General features: G+C 48.2%; 1 protein-coding gene across 2 annotated transcripts in view; it reads right to left on the minus strand.

Annotated features, from left to right (window-relative positions):
- The window catches only part of SOGA1 (suppressor of glucose, autophagy associated 1), a 71,620-nt gene that overhangs the window by 16,851 nt on the left and 33,639 nt on the right, over window positions 1-21,130 (minus strand). For both annotated transcript variants that reach the window (XM_008575334.1, XM_008575325.1), the window contains exons 4-11: window positions 19,403-19,465; window positions 17,462-18,643; window positions 15,340-15,480; window positions 12,708-12,833; window positions 11,532-11,762; window positions 6,488-6,592; window positions 5,337-5,504; window positions 3,473-3,724 (exon numbers count right to left, since the gene is read on the minus strand). In XM_008575334.1, the coding sequence (XP_008573556.1) occupies window positions 3,473-3,724; window positions 5,337-5,504; window positions 6,488-6,592; window positions 11,532-11,762; window positions 12,708-12,833; window positions 15,340-15,480; window positions 17,462-18,643; window positions 19,403-19,465 (2,268 nt within the window). The remainder of the gene's footprint in view (window positions 1-3,472; window positions 3,725-5,336; window positions 5,505-6,487; window positions 6,593-11,531; window positions 11,763-12,707; window positions 12,834-15,339; window positions 15,481-17,461; window positions 18,644-19,402; window positions 19,466-21,130) is intronic.

Genomic DNA, 21,130 nt, shown 5'->3' on the forward strand with positions numbered 1-21,130 from the left:
ACCAAGCACACCGCCAGCACCAAGGAACAGGCCAAAAACATTACCTCCATGTGGGTGGCCCACTACAGCCACCATAGTAGCTATGGCTGCCACAAAAGTGGCTAGATGACACAACCTCCATGCAGATGGTCCACCAGCCACTGGAGTGCATCAACACAAGGAGAGTCACCAGCAGAGATAAAGAAAAGAAGAGGATGTCCCTCTCCAAAAAGCCCATTCCAGAGTGACAGAAGCAGCATCTGCTCTATGATAATACTGGGGGACCTGATCACACCTCTCAGCATTGGACAGATCACTAGGCAACAAATCAGAGTAACCATTATTCTTTCAGAAGGAGAAAAGAAATCTAGGGTAATTAGAGGGGGAAGGGGGAGACAGAGGGGGATGGGGAGAGATTGGACAAGGGGCATAAAGAATAATTATGATTTGTAACAATATATATGCTAGTAATATTGATTTGATCAACATATCTCAATGTTGAACCCCTAAAATATGTATAATCAATTCTGATTCAATGAAAATAAAAAATAAAAATAATAAAATAAAATAAAAAATAATTTTAAAAAAAGACAGAGAGAAGGGAAGGAACTTGCCCAAGGTTGGGCAGCTGAATGAGTGGCAAAGATAGTAGCAATGGCGTGGCAGATCCCACGGTTTGGTGGCCCCATCTGTGCCATTTGTCACTGCAGCCACCTTTAGAGGATTACCTTGGGCAACTGGAACCCAATCACTGACAAAGATGGACAAAGGCAGGGGGTCCAAAAGGCTGGCCCAAAATGCTGATCCCTTGCCTTAAGGTGGACCAACTGTGGAGTGATTTACTGTTTATCCTTCTGAGCTTCTCACAGGTTCTGGCTGAGAGCAGACTTTGCCTGAGAGCACATCCTTGCTTGGCTTTTTCCCCTTCCCTGTCCTGGTCTCCTCCATCCCTTAACAAATCACTTGCACACAGGGTAACCAACTCATCTTGGTTTCCCAGGACCTTTCCAGGGTTGGCACTGAAAGTCCTATGTCCCAGAAAACCTTCAGTTCTGAAAAAACTAGGAGGCTTTGCCTGGGACTGTTCCAGTTTTAAAAGTATAAGTCTCAGGATCCCTCTCAGTCCCAGGCAAACTAGGATGGGTTGGTCACCCCACTTGCACTTGAATCCATATCTCAGGCTTTGCTTCTTAGGATCCCAACATAAGACAATGGTAACAAGGTCAACAACAAAAAATAACACTAACATGAGCAGCAATGACAGACGAAGACTGCAGAACCAAACCAAGCCCAGTCAGGGGTGGGCCTAGAAGCACGTTGATTTGTCCCAAAGTATTCTCATGGCTATCTCTTTTTACTTCCATAGCTGCCCTGTGAGATGAGAAGGTCAAGGATGGTCATCTTCACCTTACTAATGAAGCCCGGAGACCAGAGGTGACTTGATTGGGCTTGTACCCGGAAAAGCCAGGTGACGATTGGGGGCTCCTGGTCACAAGCTCTTTCCCACCAGCTACTGTGGCTGCTGCTTTCACCAAGCTGGTTTGTCAATACATTTTAAAGAAGAATGCTGCTTTGAGGGATCCAGTTTGAAGTAGAGGAGGCAGAGGAATGTCAGAGAGACACAGGAGGCCAGAGACAGAGGGCCTGCAAGTCCCATGCAAGATCCCCTGATGTGAAAACAAGAGCAAGACACAGAATCTGTGCCCTGACGAGCCAGCAGGGCCCACCTGTGGGCTGATACATGTTTCCCCACGTATGTTCTGGAGCTCATCTCATAATTACAAAATCATTAAAATTTTTTTTGTTAATATAATAAAAAGGAATTGTTCTTTTATAGACAGAAATTTGGTTTGATGGTGCAAATAGACACATCTGATCTGTTTCCCATGTGGTACATGGATTGTTCCAGGATTCGTCTGTCATCCTTCCATGCTGCACTTGCCAAGCACAGGCTCCTAGTGAATGTGACCCTCAGAGGAGCTCTGTCCCTGCAAGGGGGTAGGCAGGGCCCAGGACCAGGAACTTGCCAGATTTGGGAGTTTTGCAAGATTTGGGAGTTCTGCCAGATTGTGGTCCTGTCCCTTACTCACTTTATAACCTTGGGCAAGCCACTTTGCCTCAGTCTCCTCATCTGATAAAGGGGTTTAGTGATCATGACCTTGCAGGGCTGTTGGAGGACTGGGGATAACATTAGGAAGAAGAAATACAAATGATCAATAAACTCATAAAAAGATGCTCACCTTCACTAGAAATTAGAGAAATGTAAATTAAAACAAGATAGCATTTTACACCATGAAATGGGCAGACATTGCAAAGACTGGTAATCACAAGAACTGGCAAAGATAAAGCACCTTCACACTGTGCTGCTGGTGGGGGTGTAACTGGGCAAAGCCTTTCTGGAGGGCTAGCCCAGCAGTTTCCATCAACTACAAATGCATATGCCTTTGAACTTTGCAATTTCACTCCTAGGAATCTATCTTATCATGCACATGTGGAAAAATATAGTGGGGATGTTCACTGAGGCATTACTTTTAATAGTGAAAAACTGGAAACAATCTAGATTTCCTCAATATGGAATAAAAAATCATGGTGTCTCCATATCAGGAACACCAAGCAGCAGTTAAATTGGATGAGGCCAGCCTGTCTGCTCTGTTGTGAACAGCTCTCCATGAAAGAGGCAAAGTGTAATCAACACATATATGATTTGATTAATGATATAAAACAAACAAAACAAACTCTGAATATAAATTTAATAGCAAGAAAGGGAGGGAGTGGATCGAATATGCTTTTGTGATATTTGGGTCTTATATAAAGATGAAGTCCTTATTTATGTAATTAAAGAGTAAAAGAGAGGAAAGAGTCAGAACGAAGAACAGAGCAGCGTGGCGGTCAGGCGGCTGGGCAGGTGCATGATGCGAGCTGTAGTGGGTGTCGCAGTCAATGGCTGCTTTTCCTTCCTCCCCTCTTTTGGTCAGAGGACTCCAATTTTCCCATGGGAACCACCCTGGGCTCCTCCCTCTTCGTTCCTGAGTGTCGGAGGCCAAACTGAGCCTTATGGAAAAGGAACTCTCTTTCCACTGCAATTGCTAAGCTGTGAAACTAGCAGTGGCCATATTTGGGGTTAGCCTGCTTAAGAATAAAGCTAACATGCTGGCCAGGTAGTGTTGGTTAGAGCACAGTGCTGATAACACCAAGGTCAAGGGTTCTGGTCCCCATACCAGCCAGCCACCAAGAAAAACAAAAAAACAAAAAGAATAAAGCTAACATAGAGTATGAAGCAGGCTTGAGAGACTGAGGCAGAGAGAAAGACCTAGTCCCTAGACTGTAGTCTCTCAGCACCTGTATCCAGCTATACCTGAAAGAGATCCTACTCCAGACCTCATTGTCTGAGCACCCAGATCCAGCTATCCCTGAAGGAGATCGTATCTCTGGATGTTCCCTATGGTGACTCTTTCTTGCGGCTTAGACCAACACGAGCTGGGACAGGCCTCACCTGGCTCAGGCGGTTCTGCAGCTCCTTCATCTGCTGCTCTACCTGCTGCTTCTCGCCCTGCAGCCGCTCCACCAGCTGCAGCTTCTCCTGGCTCCAGTTGCGCTCACTGATCTGCAGCTGCCGTGTCAGCTCCATGACGGCACCGTAGGACTCAGCCAGGAGGTGCTGCTGCTCCTCACGCTCCCTCTGGAGGGCTGCCTTCCAGTCAGGCCCTGCCCGTTCCCCGGTCCCCTTCCCAGCCTTCAGCTCCATCTGCAGAGAGATGCAGACAGGGAAGTTGGCACCAGAAGGCCCCTCCTCTCTGCCCTGCTCCCTCCTTCCCTACTGGGCACCAGCAGGGGGCAGGGGGAGAGGGTCTCCTCAGGAATCTTTCACTGACCTCCCCACTCAGAACTAAACCCTCTTCCCAATAAGGGTTTATGGAGCTCTTCATACAAGCCAAGCAAGCACTCTGCTGTAGGCTTTTCAGGCATTATCTCTGTATCTTCATAAAAACTCTGTAAGAAAACTACTATTATCCTATTTTACAGAAGAGGACGAGGTTCCAAAGGGTTATTTGTCCCAGGTCACATAGCTATGACATGGCAGAGGTTCCTAGTCATTGCTTTTCATGATATTTCATCAACTCTTACCAGCAGTATGGGGTTTGGTTAATGGGGGATGTGTTTTATGTTCCCTCCTGGAAAGCTAGGACCCCACCTTGTCCTGCACAGGCCCGGCATGGGGACATGCACACACATGCACATGCAGTCACGTAATGCATGCGTGCAGGAATCATTCCAGCATGATGGCTTTCTCAGCCCCAGATCTCAGGGTGGCAAGAAGGAAACATGCAGCCTCAAGACTCAATGTCCACTACACCTGTGATGTTATGGTCTGGGATGTTAGTCCCATGGGGCCAGTCATGTTCCCAGTGGGGAAGAGGACCTGAAATGGCTGGGTTTGGGGGACAGCGGGAACAGTGGACACTGGAATGTGCAGATGGGCTGGAGCTGTGAGATCTGCAGGGAGGATAAGGAGGGGAGCACGGTGACCCCGAGAAGAAACGAGGAGGCTGTGAGCACTGGGATGATGGAATTGCGATCATGGAGAGCCAGGAGGGGCAGAAGATTGAGGAGCAAGGCTCAGGTCTGCTACTTATTAGCCAGGTGACATTGGGAAAGAAACCTAACTCCTCTGTGTCTGTTTTGTCATTTGTCCAGCAGAGATTATCAGAGTACCCACCTCCCAGGGGCTGGTGATGCCGGGGAAGGTAGCCTGCAGCTGGAGTCCGCACCGCAGAGCCATGGCGTCACAGTGTTCTCGCCGAGTGGGAGGAAGCCCACTCTCTCATTTTTTAGACCAGAGTGGGGCAGCAACTTGCCCATGGGCACACATCAGACACCAAACTCCTTTGGTCACGCTGGGTTATTGGAGGGGAGGCCCCAAGTTTGAGTGGTGGGAACAAAAAGCCAGGTAGCAGGGGGTTAAAGGGACCCTTACGAGGAGAGGAAGGAACAAACAAGGACGGCAGGCAGCAGGAGTCCAGGCATGTGTGCAAAGGCCATCACCACGTGCAGACAGGCATTTAGGCATTCTGGCCTCACCTGTGAGCCCACGGTGCAACAGAGGTACGTGTGATGCCCCTGTAACCCTTTGTCAGTCCCCACCTTCCTTCCCTGGCCCAGTGACTCCCAGTCCCTGTTGTTTCTGGTACCCTTGCTGTGTGATGCTAGCCAAGTCTCTTGCCCTCTCTGGGCCACAAAATAAAGAGAGGATTCCTACACCTCCAGGAGCATGGCTTGGGCATCCTGCTCCCAGATCTGACAGCTGAGGGCCTGGCTGAGAGCAAGGTGAGAGATGTCTCTGATAGATGAGGGCTCACCTGGGTGGCATGGCTCTTTAGCTCTGCCCGCTCCGTCTCCCAGGTGGCCTTGGCCTTGGCAAACTGTTGCTGAAGCTCAGTCAGACCACGGCGTTCATCCCGGAGCAGCCAGCATAGCTCCTTCAGTGTCACCTTCATGTCGGCCAGTGTCTTGATGTACTCATTGGGCTGCAGACAGGGACAAGGGCTGTGTCAGGAGCTTTTGAAGGGACAGGAGGGGAGCCTGGGCTCAGAGAACTCACCCAAGATGCTGGCTCAGGACTCTACCAGGCCTTGGGCAAGTTCCATGACCTCTCTAGGTCATCTCCCCATAAAATGGGGATGACAGACCAGCCCTAGCTACCTCCTAGGCTGACATGAGTCCCAACCTCACATAAACAAAAAAATTATGCAGTAAGAGTAATAATCACTCAGCCTAAATCTAACCTGAATAATCTGGCTTCTTCAAGGCTCTGCAGCATCTAGGCTACAGGTCAGTGTCTTTGCTCAGGATCTGCCTCTCTGACCCACTGCAGGCCAGACGTATAGTCTGTTCCAAGGAGCCTTCCTAACTGTGCCTGACTTGGTCTCAGATCTTGTCTTCTGGGCATGACCTCATTTCATCCATACCGCAGCTCCCTGTGTGTGACCCTGGGAGCCACACCCCACTGCTCTCACTGACCTATGGCTTGATTTGAAGGTTCCTGACCCCAGACCACAAGGCCCCTCTTCATATGGCCCTAGCCTGATGTCCTTACCCCCACTATACACATCCTAAGCCACAGCCAATCCTAGAATAACTTGCCACACCTCTGCACATATAGTTCTCTTGATCCAGAATGGTCTTTTCCCCATTCTCTATTAGGCAAACTCCTATTCATCCTTCAAAACCCTCCACCTATGACCCCTTCTTTGTGATACTGTCCCCTATACTCCACATAAAATAAATTGTTCTCTCGTCTGTGACTCCACAACCCATTATCTGGCTTTCTGTCACTGCCCTGGGATGATTTATGTACCCCATTGCACTGAGCATCTGAGGGCCAGTAACCCGTAACCCTCTGCAGCTCCTAGGCCTAGGGCAGGGTTGGGGCCAGAGAAGGTGGCCGAAGTGATCGCTGAACAAAGAAACAAATGGATAGGACAGGACTGGGAAGGGGCTGAGAACGTACCGTGTTCTGGGTCCAGCTATCCCCCATGTAGGCCTTGTTATCAGAATGCTGTGCATTTATTTCCTCTTCCTCCATCAGCAGGTACAGCTCCTTCATGCTATTTACCTATTTTTTAAAAACCACACTCATCAGAGGTTGGGAGGTTGTCATACCTGGGGCTCCAGCCTTTGGGGGGAGGGGACTCTAGCTAGTAACCCAGACAGAAAGGGGCCTGCACAGCCAGCAGGAAGGAGGAATGGGAGTTTATGGTGCAGAATGGACCCAAGGCACCCTAGCCTGGTACTGGATTCCCGAATCTTAACTATGACCCCTGGGTACTATCAGGCCCTCCTGGCCTCCCACACCATTTTCTTGGCCCCAAGGATGATGAGGCATCCCTAAGAGTTACTTAAAAATAATCATGTGGACAGGCTGGGCCAAGGCAGGCGTGTGGTGGGAATAAAAGGACCAAAGACATCCCCATGATGATAGATAACAACAACTACAGGTTCGGGCGACCAGAAGGGACCCTTCCTGGGAGGGGGGATTTGTTGCTGATGGATTCTGGGCAGGAGTCCAGGGCCAGCCAAGGAACCCAGGGACCTGGTTCAGGATGGGAATGAGCAGAAGGAAGCCGCCTTCTGACTGGGGTGCTTATTCATCATTTCTACATCCATTCATTCAACAGATATTTACTGAACATCCACCATGTGCCAGGCTCTGTGTTAGGAGCTGGGGATACTTTAGTGAGCAAGAGAGACAAAAACCCTGGTCCCCTTCAGCTTACTTTCCAGTAGCAGGAAAACAAATAAATAAGTGAGACGTATGAAATGTCATTAACTACATGGAATGTCATACAGGGACAGGTGCTATAAAGAAAAAGATAGATGGGAAAGGAGCTAGGATGTGCTGGGCATGGGTGGTCAAGGAAAGCTGTACAGAGAAGGTGACACTTGGGCAAAGTCCTGAAGGAGGTGAGTGACTAAGCCATGTGCATATCGGGAGGGGAATTCCAGGCAGAGGGCACAGCCCATGCAAGGTCCGAGGGGGGAACGTGACTGAGGAAAAGGAAGAAAGCCGGGGAGGAGGTGAGAGGTATGAGAACAAGGCCGGGTAGACCAGGCCATGGTAGGGACTTTGGCTTTAACTCTGGGGGAAAAGGGAGCCAGGAGAGGATTGTGAGCCAAGGAGTGACACCGAGCTGACTTTCAGTTTCACAAGATTGCTCTAGCTGCTCTGCTGAGGTACTTTAGAGGGCAGCAACAGCACACACGGCACAACTCAAGGGGCACCATCCATGCGGAATACAAGCTGCATGGCACCTGCTGTAGCCCCTTGTATACAAGCTGATTGGTGGAAAGGGGCAAGGACAGAGGCAAGGAGACCAGCTAGGAGGTGACAGCAATAATCCAGGCAAGAAGTGATGAGGCTTGGTCAGGGGATGGTGGGGATAGCTGACTCTGGATAGGTTTTAGAGGTAGGACTGGCAGGATCTGCTGACGGATTAGAAGGGGGAATGAGGGAAAAAGAACAGTTGAAAATGTCTCCAAGGTTTTTTGACTTGAGCAAGGTGAAACTGTCATTAACTACAGGAAGAGCAAGTCTGGAGGGAAGAATGGGAGTTTGGTTTTCGACATGTTGTCAGCAAAACCTCTTAGACATCCAAGTGGATCTATCAAGTAGATTATACAAATCTGCGGTTCACAGGAGATGTCTGGGCTGGAAGCATAAATTTGGAACTTGATGTCCAGGAAAGGCCACTTAAGGCACAAGCCTGGAGGAGCTCCACAAGGGAGTCAGCACAGGTAAAGGAGAGATGCGGGCCAATGGCTGAGCCCCGGGCACTCTGACTTTAAGAGGTCAGATCAGGGAAAGAAGGAGGAACTGGCAAAGGAGACTGAGAAGGAGCAACCAGTCAGGGGGAAGGAAAATTAAGATATCAAATGAACAAGTGTTCCACGTGTGTCCAGGAAGACACTGAGACTGTGAAGTATGTGGGGGGAGCAGGGTCTGCATGAATCAACCCCCCAGTTCCGTCACTGGTCACAAGGATCTAAACAGAGTCTTTTTATTATTACATTTAGACAGGTGCACAATCCCTTCTCTAAAATCCTCTAGGCCAGATGTGTTTAGAATTCAGGATTTTTTAGGATTTAGAAAGGTAATATGGTACCTACACTGTATATTGTTACTATGGACTGAATGTCACCCCCAAATTCATTGATGCTTGACCTCCACTGTAACAGTGTTAAGAGGGTAGAAAGCCAGATGATGGTATTGGAAACATGAGGCCTTTGGGGGGTGACTGAATCGTGAGGACTGCGCCCTCCTGAATGGACTGATCCATTCATGGAGTAATGGGTTAATGGTTTAATCGCTTATAAGGAGAGTGAGTAAGAAGTTGACTCTCCTGCTCATGCCATTCTCGCCATGTGATTCTGTGGTCGCCAAGGGCCTCTGTAGAGAGTTCCTACTCAAAAGAAGGCCCCCCACCAGATGCACCCCCTGGACCTTAGACTTCCTAGCCTCCAAAACTGTGAGAAATAAATTTCATTTTCTTTATAAATTGTCTAGTTTCATATATTCTACTATAAACGGTAGAAAATGGACTAACACAATTGTATAACAGCCCCAGCAGGGTCTGGTGAAACATCCCAAGTTCAAGCACACTAATACTTCCCCTTTAAATATATAAATATTAACATGAAATGGGATACATTAAGGTTTTGCAGTCAAATGGATGTCAGGTCAAGTTTTGCCAACTGACTTAGATGACAAAAAACACTTGGCTCTCAGAGCTTCTGGATTTCAGATGTGGACAAGGAATCAAAGATCTTATCTGTAGTAGAATGAGGATAATTGTCTCCATATCACAGGGTATTGGTAAAGATGAAATGTAATGACTCATCAAAGGCAATTAACACAGTGCCGGAACACTATCAATATTCAATATAGGAAAGTTACCAGTCACACAGATATTTTAAATTTTGCTTGGGTGGAGACACACATTCTTTAAAAGTATAAATGCATATCAAGTTAATTGTTTATCTAATTATATATATTTTATTATGTATGTTTATATGTATGTATATTTTACACTCATGCTCTTTATACTGTATTATATGTGTGTGCATATATATCTATTTTTACAATGAATATGGTTATGTTTATATCTTATGTCTATTTCAATAAATATACATATTTATATTAACTATAGGCATATATATTATTTAATTTTCTATGTTCCCACCTTATTTTTGTCCTAAAGTAAGTTTCTCTCTTTGTTCCTCCAGTACATGGGAAAGATTTTCACCAAATGTGGAGGGTTTGTCTGAAACACACTTACTTAAAATAGAGGCAGTGTGGCAAGGCAATTCGCTTTGAGGGGTCTGGGGAGCATCTCTGCTGGCAGCCCAAACTGGGCTTCATCTAGAGTCCCATGGGACTTCCAGACAGGAGAGGAAGGTCCTGTGTTTTCAAATGCCACAGAAGAGAAAGCTTCAAGCAGGAGGCCCAAGGACTGGTACTCCAAGGGCTGGCCTTGCTGGGCTCTTGAGCTACTTCTCACATAGGCACCTTTGTGCCAGGCATACCAGGGCAAGGGCAGCGGGGAATAGGTTCATTTAATGGTGGTTAGTGACTCTCCAAGTGGCCCTGGGGAGGAGGGGGATGGCTTGTGAGAACTATGGACCACACTGAGGTAGGGATGATGCAGTCTTGCTACAAACTCAGGTCTATCATCCCCGGCTCCTGGAGCATTTGGGCTACTTTAGGGGACCCCTGATGAGGTACATGGGGACTTGAGGAGTGCCACTGGCCCCCACTGGCTCTGGAAAGAGGCCTGGAGAGAGGAGGGCCAAGCATGGGCTAGACTAGAGGTACCTGTACCTACAAGGCCCAGGCCAAGGTGAGCAATGCTGACTAAGGTGGGTGCGACTGAGGTGTGACATCCTTATATGCCCCCTTCCCTTCCCAATGCTAGCGTGCTGATGATGGGAGGCAGGGGCTTTGAGCAGCAAAGGGTCCCACACAGGCTGAGGGATGAATGGGACATGTGAGACCTTCCCAAGCTTCATATATTCCCCAAAGCTCCACCTCTCGTTTCCGGCCACATCCCAATACGACCTGTACTATCACTAATGTTCTTAAGTCAACCTACTCCCTCTAGTTAAATAAATATATCTAAAAAAGGAAGCTGATATCGTTACCAAATATGGAAAGCCAGTATCCACTGCCATAAGTCAAAATAACATTAAAAATAAAATAAAATAGGTACACTCATAAATCAAAAATACACAGCAATAAAAAATAAACTACTCCTACAAGCAAAACATGGACGAATTGCAAAAAATTATATGGAAGCTGGCCGGTTAGCTCATTGGTTAGAGCGTGGTGCTCTTAACACCAAGGTCCAGGGTTTGATCCCTGTACTGGCCAGCTGCAAAAAAAAAAAAAAAAAAATTATATTGAGCAAAAGCAGCCAGACACATAAGAAATTCTAGGACAGGTAAACTAATCCATAGTGTAAGAAAGCAGAATAGTGCATACTGCTGGGTGGGCATATTGACTGGGAAGGGGCACAAGGGAATCTTCCAGAGCACTGGAAATATGCTTTACTGTGATCTAGGTGGGTGTACACTGTAAGAAGTCATCAGCTGTACACTTAAGATGTGTGTGCCTTACTGTAAGTTATACCTTAAAAGAGTAGAAAAAATATATCTGTACATAATACAATTACAACAAAACCAGATTATTAAATTCACCTAGATACTGGTGCCTGCTGAAGACTGTGTTAAAGACCTACCAGCCCCCTAAGAGACTTTCTCCCATCGAGGCCTGGACCAAGTCCGTCTTCTTCACCACAGTATCCCCTGCACCTGTCTCAACACCCAGTAAAGAGCTGGTTCTTGACCCACAGATGCTGAATGAGTGAATGAATGCAGGGAGGAAGCCTGCAAGCTGAGGGCACCTACACGAGCCTCAGGGCTGTGACAACGCTAGCTGAGCATACCTACCCCCCTCACCCCCACCCACACCATAGTTGGGGTCCCAGACCCAACCATACCTCAAGAAAGTCATCCCCCTCACTGGGCGAAACCTTGCCCTGTCGCCAGCGCTTGAGGAACCACCTGAGCTTCATGAAGAGCAGCAGGAAGTTGTGCTTGAACTGCTGGGACTCCTGCACCAGCATATTCTTCTCTTGGCTCCAGAACTTCTGCTCCAGCCTCCGCTGCAGACTCAGACTCTGCAGCTCAAACTCCCGCCTCAGGAGCGCCCTCTGCTGGTCCTCCTTCAGCTGCCAGGGGGACAGGAGCTTGAGCAACCCCCAGCTCAGGGTTCCGGCTGGTAACCCACCCCATCCCAGGCCTCAGACAAGAGGAAGATTTAAATGGTGCCTGTGGGTGATCCCTGCCAAGACTCCACTACTAGCAACTCATTTTACTGAGATAAGCATTGCCCTCTGCTACTCAAAGGAACAGAAACTCAAAGAAGCCACAAATCAGTGAAGGAGCTGGGATTTGAACCCAGCACTGCCTGACCATGATGTCATATACTGAGCACCTACGGGACGCCAGATGTTTCACACGAACTCTTACATCTAATGAGGAACCTGTGACCAGAACAATGATGGCAGGGAGGGGTGACCCGATGGAGAGCAAAGGGCATGCTGGGATGGAGGAAGGCTGACGAACGTGCAATACTCCAGGAAGCAATGCAGCGTCACAGCTAAGAGACAGCCAGAGACCTGCACTGGAATCCCTGGCCCACTTCTCCCTGGAAGCACCTCAGCTTTCTGAACATCAGCTTCCCCATCTGTAAGGTGGGGGCACCTCACAGGGAAGGCATGAGTATTAAAGGACATAATGGGTAGAAAGTGTGTTGCACAGGCCTGGCATACAGTAGGGCCTTAACAGATACTGTCTATTACAGGACTATTATCTTGATTACCAGCCAGGCCTGATGGGGGCAACATTTCATAGATGGCAAACTGAGGCCCTGAGAGGAAATGAGTCTGGCCCAAGGTTACACAGGCAGCCAGTGACAAGTCCAGGACTTCAACCCAGCATAGCTAATGCACAATCACAAGTGCAGAAACATCCAGCAGGGCACAGGGGCTGGAAGACTCGAGGCTCCCTGACGTTCTTGGCTTCTGAGGACCCATGGATCTCTGAGGACTTTGTCTTCAGTTTAGGGAGGAGAAGCTGGAGGAGGTGCAGGTAAAGCGTTGGGCACCACACACCTGGACCATTTTCTGGTTGAAGTTGTCAGCCTCCTCCTTTCGTAGCTGCCGCTCCTGGGACAGCTGCTCTTGCAAGCCCCGGAGGCTGTCATGGGCCTCAGCCAGGACCAGCTGCAGCTCCTTGATCTGCGGTGGGGATGGGGGACACAGATAATGAGGAAGGAGAGAGAGAGGAGGAAGAGGACAGAAGCTGTGGTCCCAGGATGAGAGTGGTAGGGGAGCAACAGTAAGTCAGACCCAAGTGTCTCTCAAGCACAGATCAGGCACAATGGCTGTCCCTACCTCAGTGGGTTGTCATGACAGTTAAATGAAACCATGCCTATCAAATCTAGCTATTGGTATAATTTTAACTTGATAATTTCTCTCTTTAAAATTTATTTGAAGAAAATAATACACTGAAAATTAAGTTTGATTCACAAAGATGTTCATTGTCTCATTGTTTATACGAGTAATTGCAAAAATTTAAAAACACCTTTAATAAATGATGGAGATTACAATATGTGTTTATTAGATGTATACCTATGTAAAAATCCATTCAACTACATGTTTAAGGATGCCATCCTTTTTTATATGTATGTTATTATGTTATAAAGGACATAAACACACACACTAAATGTAAACAGTGGTTAACTGTGATGATCTCATGATCTTGACTTTCTTCTTTATACCTTTATGCAAAACTGCTTAGAGATTTTGTTGTAGTTGTTTGTTGTTTATAATGACTGTGTAATAAGATTGTAAGAAAAAGATAATAAAATTCTACTTTTCCTGGGGAAATCATGTTTAAAAGTATTTGTAGCTAAACAGGAAAAATCTATTTCATTAGCAGTCTGGACGGTACTAGAAGATGACACAAGGTGGGGCTTCTGAGGGTGAATTATGCTCTCTGTACTGATCTGGGTGCTGATTACATAGAAGTGCTCCATTTGTGAAAATTATTTGAGCTACTTACAATATGAGCACTTTTCCATATGTATATTATATTTCAATAAAATTTTTTTTCAGTATTTCTGGTATCAGAGGGAAATGTTTATGCTGCCATGTTAAATAGGGAAAAGAAAAAGGAACTGTCAGCCCCAACTCCTACATGAAACCTTCCCAGGCAAGGCAGATGTCCTCTGTGAAAGAAAATAAGCCCTTACTATGTGGCCAATAATGCGGTGGTTTGGCAATGCAAGGCACACTGATGACATGTATCTCGCACACTGGTTTTATATGAAAAATCCTTTCAGGGCTATATACTGTCTGCTCTCTCTGGTATCGTCTTTGAATTTAGTGTTCGACACAATGCCTAGCAATTGCAACTGCTTAATAAAGAGTGGCTGAACAAAACAATAATTAAATGCATGCAAGAAATAATTCTCTCTGCAGGTAAGCCTATACAAATAGACCTATTTCCTTTACGCAAAAAATGAGAAGTATCTCATTTTTTCCCTTTTGCCATGGCTGCTGGGAAGCTTACTCAGACCATCTCACTTATTGTATCAGATCCATTAGCCTCAAGGGAGCTTCTCCACCTGCACAGTTGCAGGTTGGCCTTTCCAGGACCACAGAGTTATCTTCCCAGGGATGTTCAAAAGAAAAGGACGCTCAAGCTGAGGTACAAACAGGACTCTCCAAGGTTCAGAAGTCTCAGGGATATCCCACCCCATCCACAGGAGCCTTTTCCTGCTTCAGGTTCATCATGAAAAGGTGAAGAGGCTCAAGAGTAAGCTTGGGAGGGGCTCAGAACCACCCAGAATTCCTCAAGGATCAGAGAATCCTAGCAAGCCTATCGCCACCATTCACTCTAACCCTCCCATGTTATAGACGGGAAGCTGGCGTCAGAGTGTGGGAACATGTCCAAGGACACATGACACCCTGATAGAACAGAGACTTAAACTCAGGTCCCCTGAGTTCAAATGACGTGTCATCACCATCATTCTCATCCTCACCCAACATGGGCCAGGCCTTAAACTAAGCTCTTCAAGTATTTTTGTGTGTGTGTGTGTCTTTTTCGTGACTAGTAAGGGAATCACAACCCTTGGCGTGGTGTTGCCCGCACCGCGCTCAGCCAGTGAGCGCACTGGCCATCCCTATACAGGATTCGAACCCACGGCGGGAGCGCCACTGCACTCCCAGTGCGGCACTCACCCGAGTGCGCCACGGGGCCGGCCCAAGCTCTTCAAGTATTTAATCCTTTCAACAACCCTATGAGGGACCTTCATTTTACAGGTGAGAAAAGTGAAAATCAGAGAGGTAAAGTGACTTATCCAATATCTCACATAGCTGTATTATAGATCTATAATTTGAACCCAAACAGCCTGACTGTAGAGATTATTGCCTCCATGCTACATAAATTAATGGTTACATTAAATGACATAAATTATTAAATTCCCAGTGGAATTTAGTACAGAAAAGAAAATCAATTTCTTCAGATAAGCTTATAGGCTTCCCTTGATTAGGTCATAAGAATGGCCCAAACTTCCTTATTTCCCTTTTTTGCCCTGGCTGCCAGGAAGCTTGGAACCAAATGGAATGCTCAAAATCCATATCATCAGCAGCTAAGATTCTCCATGGATCACTCTGCTTTTAGGAGGTCCCAGCCACTCTCCCCCTACCCAACCTCCTGCTTGCTCAGGCCTAGACCTACCTCAGAGGCGTAGGAATCATTGTCTTCAGTTCGGTAAGGCCTGAAGCTGCGGCTGGGATCAAGCTTGGAGTCCAAGTCGCCAGTGCGGAAGGACTCTCGGATCCTGGGTTCCCATTCCGGCAAGTCCCTGAAGTCAGGTGGCTGCACCCAGAGGCACAGGCAGAAGAGTCCAAAGATAATCATCAGGAGGGGCCTGAGGGATGCCAGAAGCAGCCCCTACCCAAGGCCTCTGGGCTCCATAAGAGGCTGACCACCCACCTGAGGGCTGGAACCCAGATGGATTCACCTCTGCAGCCCAGACCCAGCCCTGGTTGGGAGCACTGCTGCCACCCAGTGAATGTTGAAAGAATGAATGAGTAGGTAAGCGGTGAGTGAAAACATTGACTTTGTGAATGTCCATCTTGTGCATAAACCTTCTGAAATAGCCCCAACTGTCCTACTACTTGTGTGGCCCCAGCTCATTCCTACTTCAAGAAGAACCAAGAGAGAGACTCAACATGGGGCAGTCTGCTGGCTTGATAAAGCAAGATCGAGCCAGATCAATAGGGCATGAGTTAGAGAAATTATGGCACGGCTCCACTGTGTGGCTGTTAAGAAGAAAGAGCTAAATCGTTCTGCACAGACATGGAAAGATCCCTGCCATTGCTCTCAGGATGAAGACCAAATCTCCCCAATGCTCTCTGCAGTCCAGCCTCACTCTTCCCTTCTCTTAGTTCCTTGGACAAGCCATGTTCCTTGAACCTCAGTCTGAGCTATGCCTTTGCACAGGCTGTTCCCTCTGCTTATAATACTCTTTCCCTGGTAATCCACCCCTCTGACCTCAGGTCAGAGCACAGGCCTTCCTTGACCCTGGGGTCTAGGTCAAGTTCCTCATTTGTAAAACCATGTACCTTTCCTCCAAATCCCTCCTCTCTGTTTGTAATTTCACATTCACTGGCATGATAGTTTGATTAACTCTTCCCCACTAGATGATAAGGAGCATGGGAGCAGGAATCCTGTCTGTTTTTGCTTACCATGGCACCTCCAGCACTCAGCACAAAAAGTGCATGAACAATAAACAAAGCATCACAAACAAATGAACAAATAGGTAAGTCACATGAGAAAAATAACTTGTGCAGTAACAGCAGCTACAGCATAAAACAATTTGGGTAGAAAACAAATATATGAGAGACGATGTAGGAAAAGGGACATTGCAAAGATGAAATATTCTAGATCTGTGCCACTAGACACACACGACTACTGGACACCTCAGTGGCTATGTAACAGAGGAACTGAATTGTCAATTGCACGTGATTTTTATTAACTCAAATTTAAGTAGCCACAGGTAGCAGTGGCCACCATATTAAAGATTGCTGCTCCAGACTGTTAATAGTGGCACCAGTAGGAAGTGGGAATTGGGGGGAGAAGGTTTTCATTATTTTATCTCAGGCACTTCTGAAACTCTTTGAATATTTATGTATGACTTGTGCAATAATGCTCTTTTTGGACAAGTGCCTTGGCTATGTTAGTTTTTCTAAGTAGTATTTTATAGCCAACAAGGCTAGAAGTTCATTACTTTTAGTTTTTTGGCCTTTGCATAGAACCTGAGATTTTTTTTTTAATAATACTTGTTTTAAAACACAAAATTGCAAAAGAGATAATAAAAGAAGAAAGGGCAACCTGGCAAAGAGATAGGGAGGGCTTCGGAACCAACCCCAATATCTATCAATAGTACATGAATAAGTGATCCGTGGTATATTCACTCAATGGGACCATATCCACTAATGAGAATAAACACCCTGTTGCTACGTGCAACGACATAATGCTGAGTGAAAGAAGCCAGGCGCAAGTGAGTTTGTACAGCAGGATTCAATTTACATAAAGTTCAAAGACAAAACCAAACTAAGAGGGGGGTTACTCGGGAGCAGGGGCAGTGACTAGAAGGGGGCAGGAGGAGGGTTTCAGGGATGCTAGTCATGTGCTGTTTCTTGTTCTGGGTGATGATTACACAAGTGTGTTCACCATGGGAAAATTCGTGAAGCTGCCTGTCTGTGCTTTGTGACCTTCTCTGTCTGTGTGTCACGGTTCAGTAAAAAGTTTATAGTACAAAAAAGCAACAGGTCTTGTGACTGGGACATCTTACCTGGAAGTCTGTGCCTAGGTCTTTGGTCAGAAGAATCTCCTTGGAGGGCCCCTGGGAGCCCAAGGCGGGCAGCGATGAGAAGGGCTCGGGCTGCTCCTTGGCAGAGCTGCCGAGGACTGAGTCTGCCTTTCGCGTGAAGGCGTTGAGTTCCTGCTGCAGCACGCTCAGCCGCACCAGGATGGCATGGATGAGCTTGGTGTCCCTGGGGCTTTCGCTGTTGTCAGGGGCTTCATGCAGCCGAAAGTCAGCACACTCATTGTCCAGATACAGCCGGAGGCCCGCTGAGAAGCCGTTGGCATCGGCCACCAGGACGTCGATGGCCTTGCTGACCAGGGTGGCCTGCTCCCTCAGGCTAGGCAGTGCCTCGGCCTCCCTGGCCCTGCAGAGCCGGGCCGCATGAGGCTCATGGGCCTCGCCAGGGGGAGCGGGCACGCACTGGGCAGAGTCCCCGGCCTCAGCGTCCGTCTCCAGCATTGGCCGCGTGCTCTGGCAGGAGGCGAGGTCACAGCGCTGGAGGTTGGAGAGCAGCACGCGGTTCTCATACTGGAGCTTCTTGACCTTGCCACTGAGCTCGCCGATCTGCAGTTTGGCGGCCGCCAGCTCCTCCTGTGAGGGCTCGCTGAGCACAGAGCAGCTGTCCTCCGACAGCGTCACGTCCAGCTCGTGCTCCGAGCGGTACTTGGCCAGCTCGCTCAGCAGCAGCTTGTTCTGGTCCTCCAGCTCAGCCGAGGAGCGCCGCAGCAGCTCCGCCTCCTCTTCCACGAACTGCAGATGTCGCCGCAGCTCGGCCAGGCTCTCCCCGCACTCGCTGCCGCCCAGCGCAGAGAAGGCCAGCCGCGCTTCGGGCCCCCCACAGCCGCCGCCATGATCCTTCATGTCATCCATCTCGGCCCGCAGACCTCGGTTCTCCACCTCCAGCTCCACAATGCGGCGGCTCAGCAGGTTGGCTTCCTCCTCCACCAGCTTCAGGTGCACCTTCAGCTCAGTCTCCCGTGAGTGGGGTGCATCGGCCAGCTCCTCGGCCGACAGGGCACCATCCAGGTCCCCATAGAGCGAGCGGTACTTAAGCAGCTCCTCCTTCATGCTGTCGTTCTCCTTGGCGAGCTTGGTGAGCTTCTTGCACATGAGGGCTGACTCCTCCTTTGCAAAGTGCAGCTGGCATTTCAGGTCTGCACTGTCCTCCTGGGGCCCGATGGCACGCGGACAAACATGAACCAGGAAGGTTAGTGTTGGGAGGCTCAGTACGGGCCACAGCATTTTGGGGAGCACTAACTACATGCTGGGAGCACAGGGATGGATCAGATGCAGCCTGACCCTCAAGGAGCTGGGGGTCCAGAGAGGAAGCAGAGAAGGGGACGATGATACTGCAGCAAGAATGGGGCACCACACACAGCCTAGGAGCTGAGAGCAGGTGACATTCTGATGGGAGACTTACCATTACTATACAGTTTCCTCATCTGTAAAATGGGGCAATAGCATTCCCCACCTCCCAGAGCCATGGATGGCATTAAATGAGATAATGATGAAAAATGCCTGTCACCCTGACAATTTGGCACCACCAGAAGCCAGGTGCTACACAGCACACCATTTAATTCTTACAACAACCCCACAGGCTAGGGATAGATGAGGAAACTGAGGCCGGAAAGTTGAAGTGACTTGCTCCAATCACATAGCATCCAAGTGGCAGAGCCAAGATTCAAGCCTGTGTCTCTGAACCTACACCTTTGGATTTGATCGTCGTGCTGTTCAGTAAGTCGGCTTGCTGTTCTTGGGGAGACAGAGCAACAAGAGCGTGGGCTCGGGGCAGTGAAGCTAAGCAGATGAGCAAGGGGAGGATGGGGTAAAGCTGGGAGGAGTGGGCACCTCTGGGGACTCCCCAGGCCACCTGGGGTTAGGCTCCGGCCTTCAAACTAAAGCTGCTGTGGGGACTGCTGGGAATACCTGCATCGAAGCCTTCTTGTCTGTCTTCCCCAGGGAGCGGGTTCCTCTTTTCTTCAAGGAATGCTGGAGGGAGATAAAAAAGTCAGAACTGAGAACTCACAAGGGTAACACATCCAAAGAGCAGTCTTGGTGCCTAGGGTTGCACTGAGGGCCCGCTCACTCCCCAGCCCAGCCCAGCCCAGCCCAGCTGTATCAAGGCCTTCACCAACACCAACGGCTGAGCTGGAGGGACCCTCAAGACCACCCCAGTAGGCTGCAAACAGGGGACAGGCCAGAAGCACTTGAGGAGGTGATTCTGAACACACCTGCCCAGGGTTTCTCCCCTCTTTCCCCACATTGTGATCCAGTTGGCCTGGGCCAAGACCTGGAAATCTGTATTTCTGCTCTTGTTTGTCTTTCATTGATTTATCAAAGATTTCCTGAGCACTGGTCATGCACCAGGCACAGTGAGGAACAGCTATCATGTTCCAGACACAGTTAAGTGTAGAGAACACAGCAATGAATGAGACAGACAAGGTACCCGGGACGATGCTGTGGTGGTTCTGCCCAGATCTCCCTTCAGGACTGAGACACTCATTCTCCCAGCTAAGACCTTTAAGCTGAGCACCCCTGGAAGTGATGGCCATTGGTTGAAGAGGTCATGTGCCCTCCCTGTAGGGAGCCCACATCCAAGGACTGGTCCGTGCCCCCTGCCTCAACCCTAAAGGGCCAGTCTAGGTCCTGAGCTCCCTATGGTATCATCTGAAGCCACTGGTGAGACTCAACTTCTCCCTCTGCCTCCTTTCCTGATGATGTTATTCCCAAGGGGACTCTTCCATAAACCTTTGCATACAGATCTCCATCTTGGAAAGAAATCTTGTCCTCAGGGAACTAACATCTGGTGGGAACTTTAATTCAGAATGAATACTAATTAACAAAATGAATACTGGTGCAACAAATCAAAATGACACAGGGGGCTTAGAAATGATCATGACAGACTGATGACAAACAGTGATTCAAATATTTAGAGCAAGAGCAAAAAAAAAAAAAATCGATACATTTGATCACACAAGCAAATTCCATGTAGGAAAAAATAAAACACCCTAAGAAAAGTAAAACTATGGCTGGCCCGGTGGCGCACTGCTACAGTGCGCCGCTTGGGAGCGCGGCGACGCTCCCGCCGAGGGTTCGGATCCCACATACAGACCGGTTCCCACTCACTGGCTGAGCGAGGTGCGGACGCGGCACCAAGGGTTGCAATCACCGTTGCCGGTCCCGGTCCGGTATGGGCGCGACACTGAGGGTTGCGGTCCATTGCCGGACACGAAAAAAGACAAAAAAAAAAAGGAAGAAAAAAAAAAAAAAAGAAAAGTAAAACTATGAATGATAAACAGGGAAAATATTTGCAATCTATAACACCAACAAAGGATTGATATCTTAAATTGGTAAAGAGCTTCGCAGAGAATAAAAAGGCCAACAAACCTATAGGAAAATAACTAGAGATTTGAAGAATAGTTCACAGGAAAAGAAAGGCAGATGGATCTTAACTGCATGAAGATGCTTAACTCCACTCATGATAGAAAAATGTAAATTAAAATACACCGAGATACCATTTCTCACCTATCCGATTGACAAAAAATCCAAACATCTGATAACACCTTCTATGGGTGAAGCTACGGACAAAAGAATGTTCATGGGGCCGGCCCGGTGGCGCACTGCCACAGTGCGCCGCTTGGGGGTGCGGTGGCG

This window comes from Galeopterus variegatus, unplaced genomic scaffold (genome assembly GCF_000696425.1).
Source record: "Galeopterus variegatus unplaced genomic scaffold, G_variegatus-3.0.2 Scaffold59, whole genome shotgun sequence".
Taxonomy (NCBI): domain Eukaryota; kingdom Metazoa; phylum Chordata; class Mammalia; order Dermoptera; family Cynocephalidae; genus Galeopterus; species Galeopterus variegatus.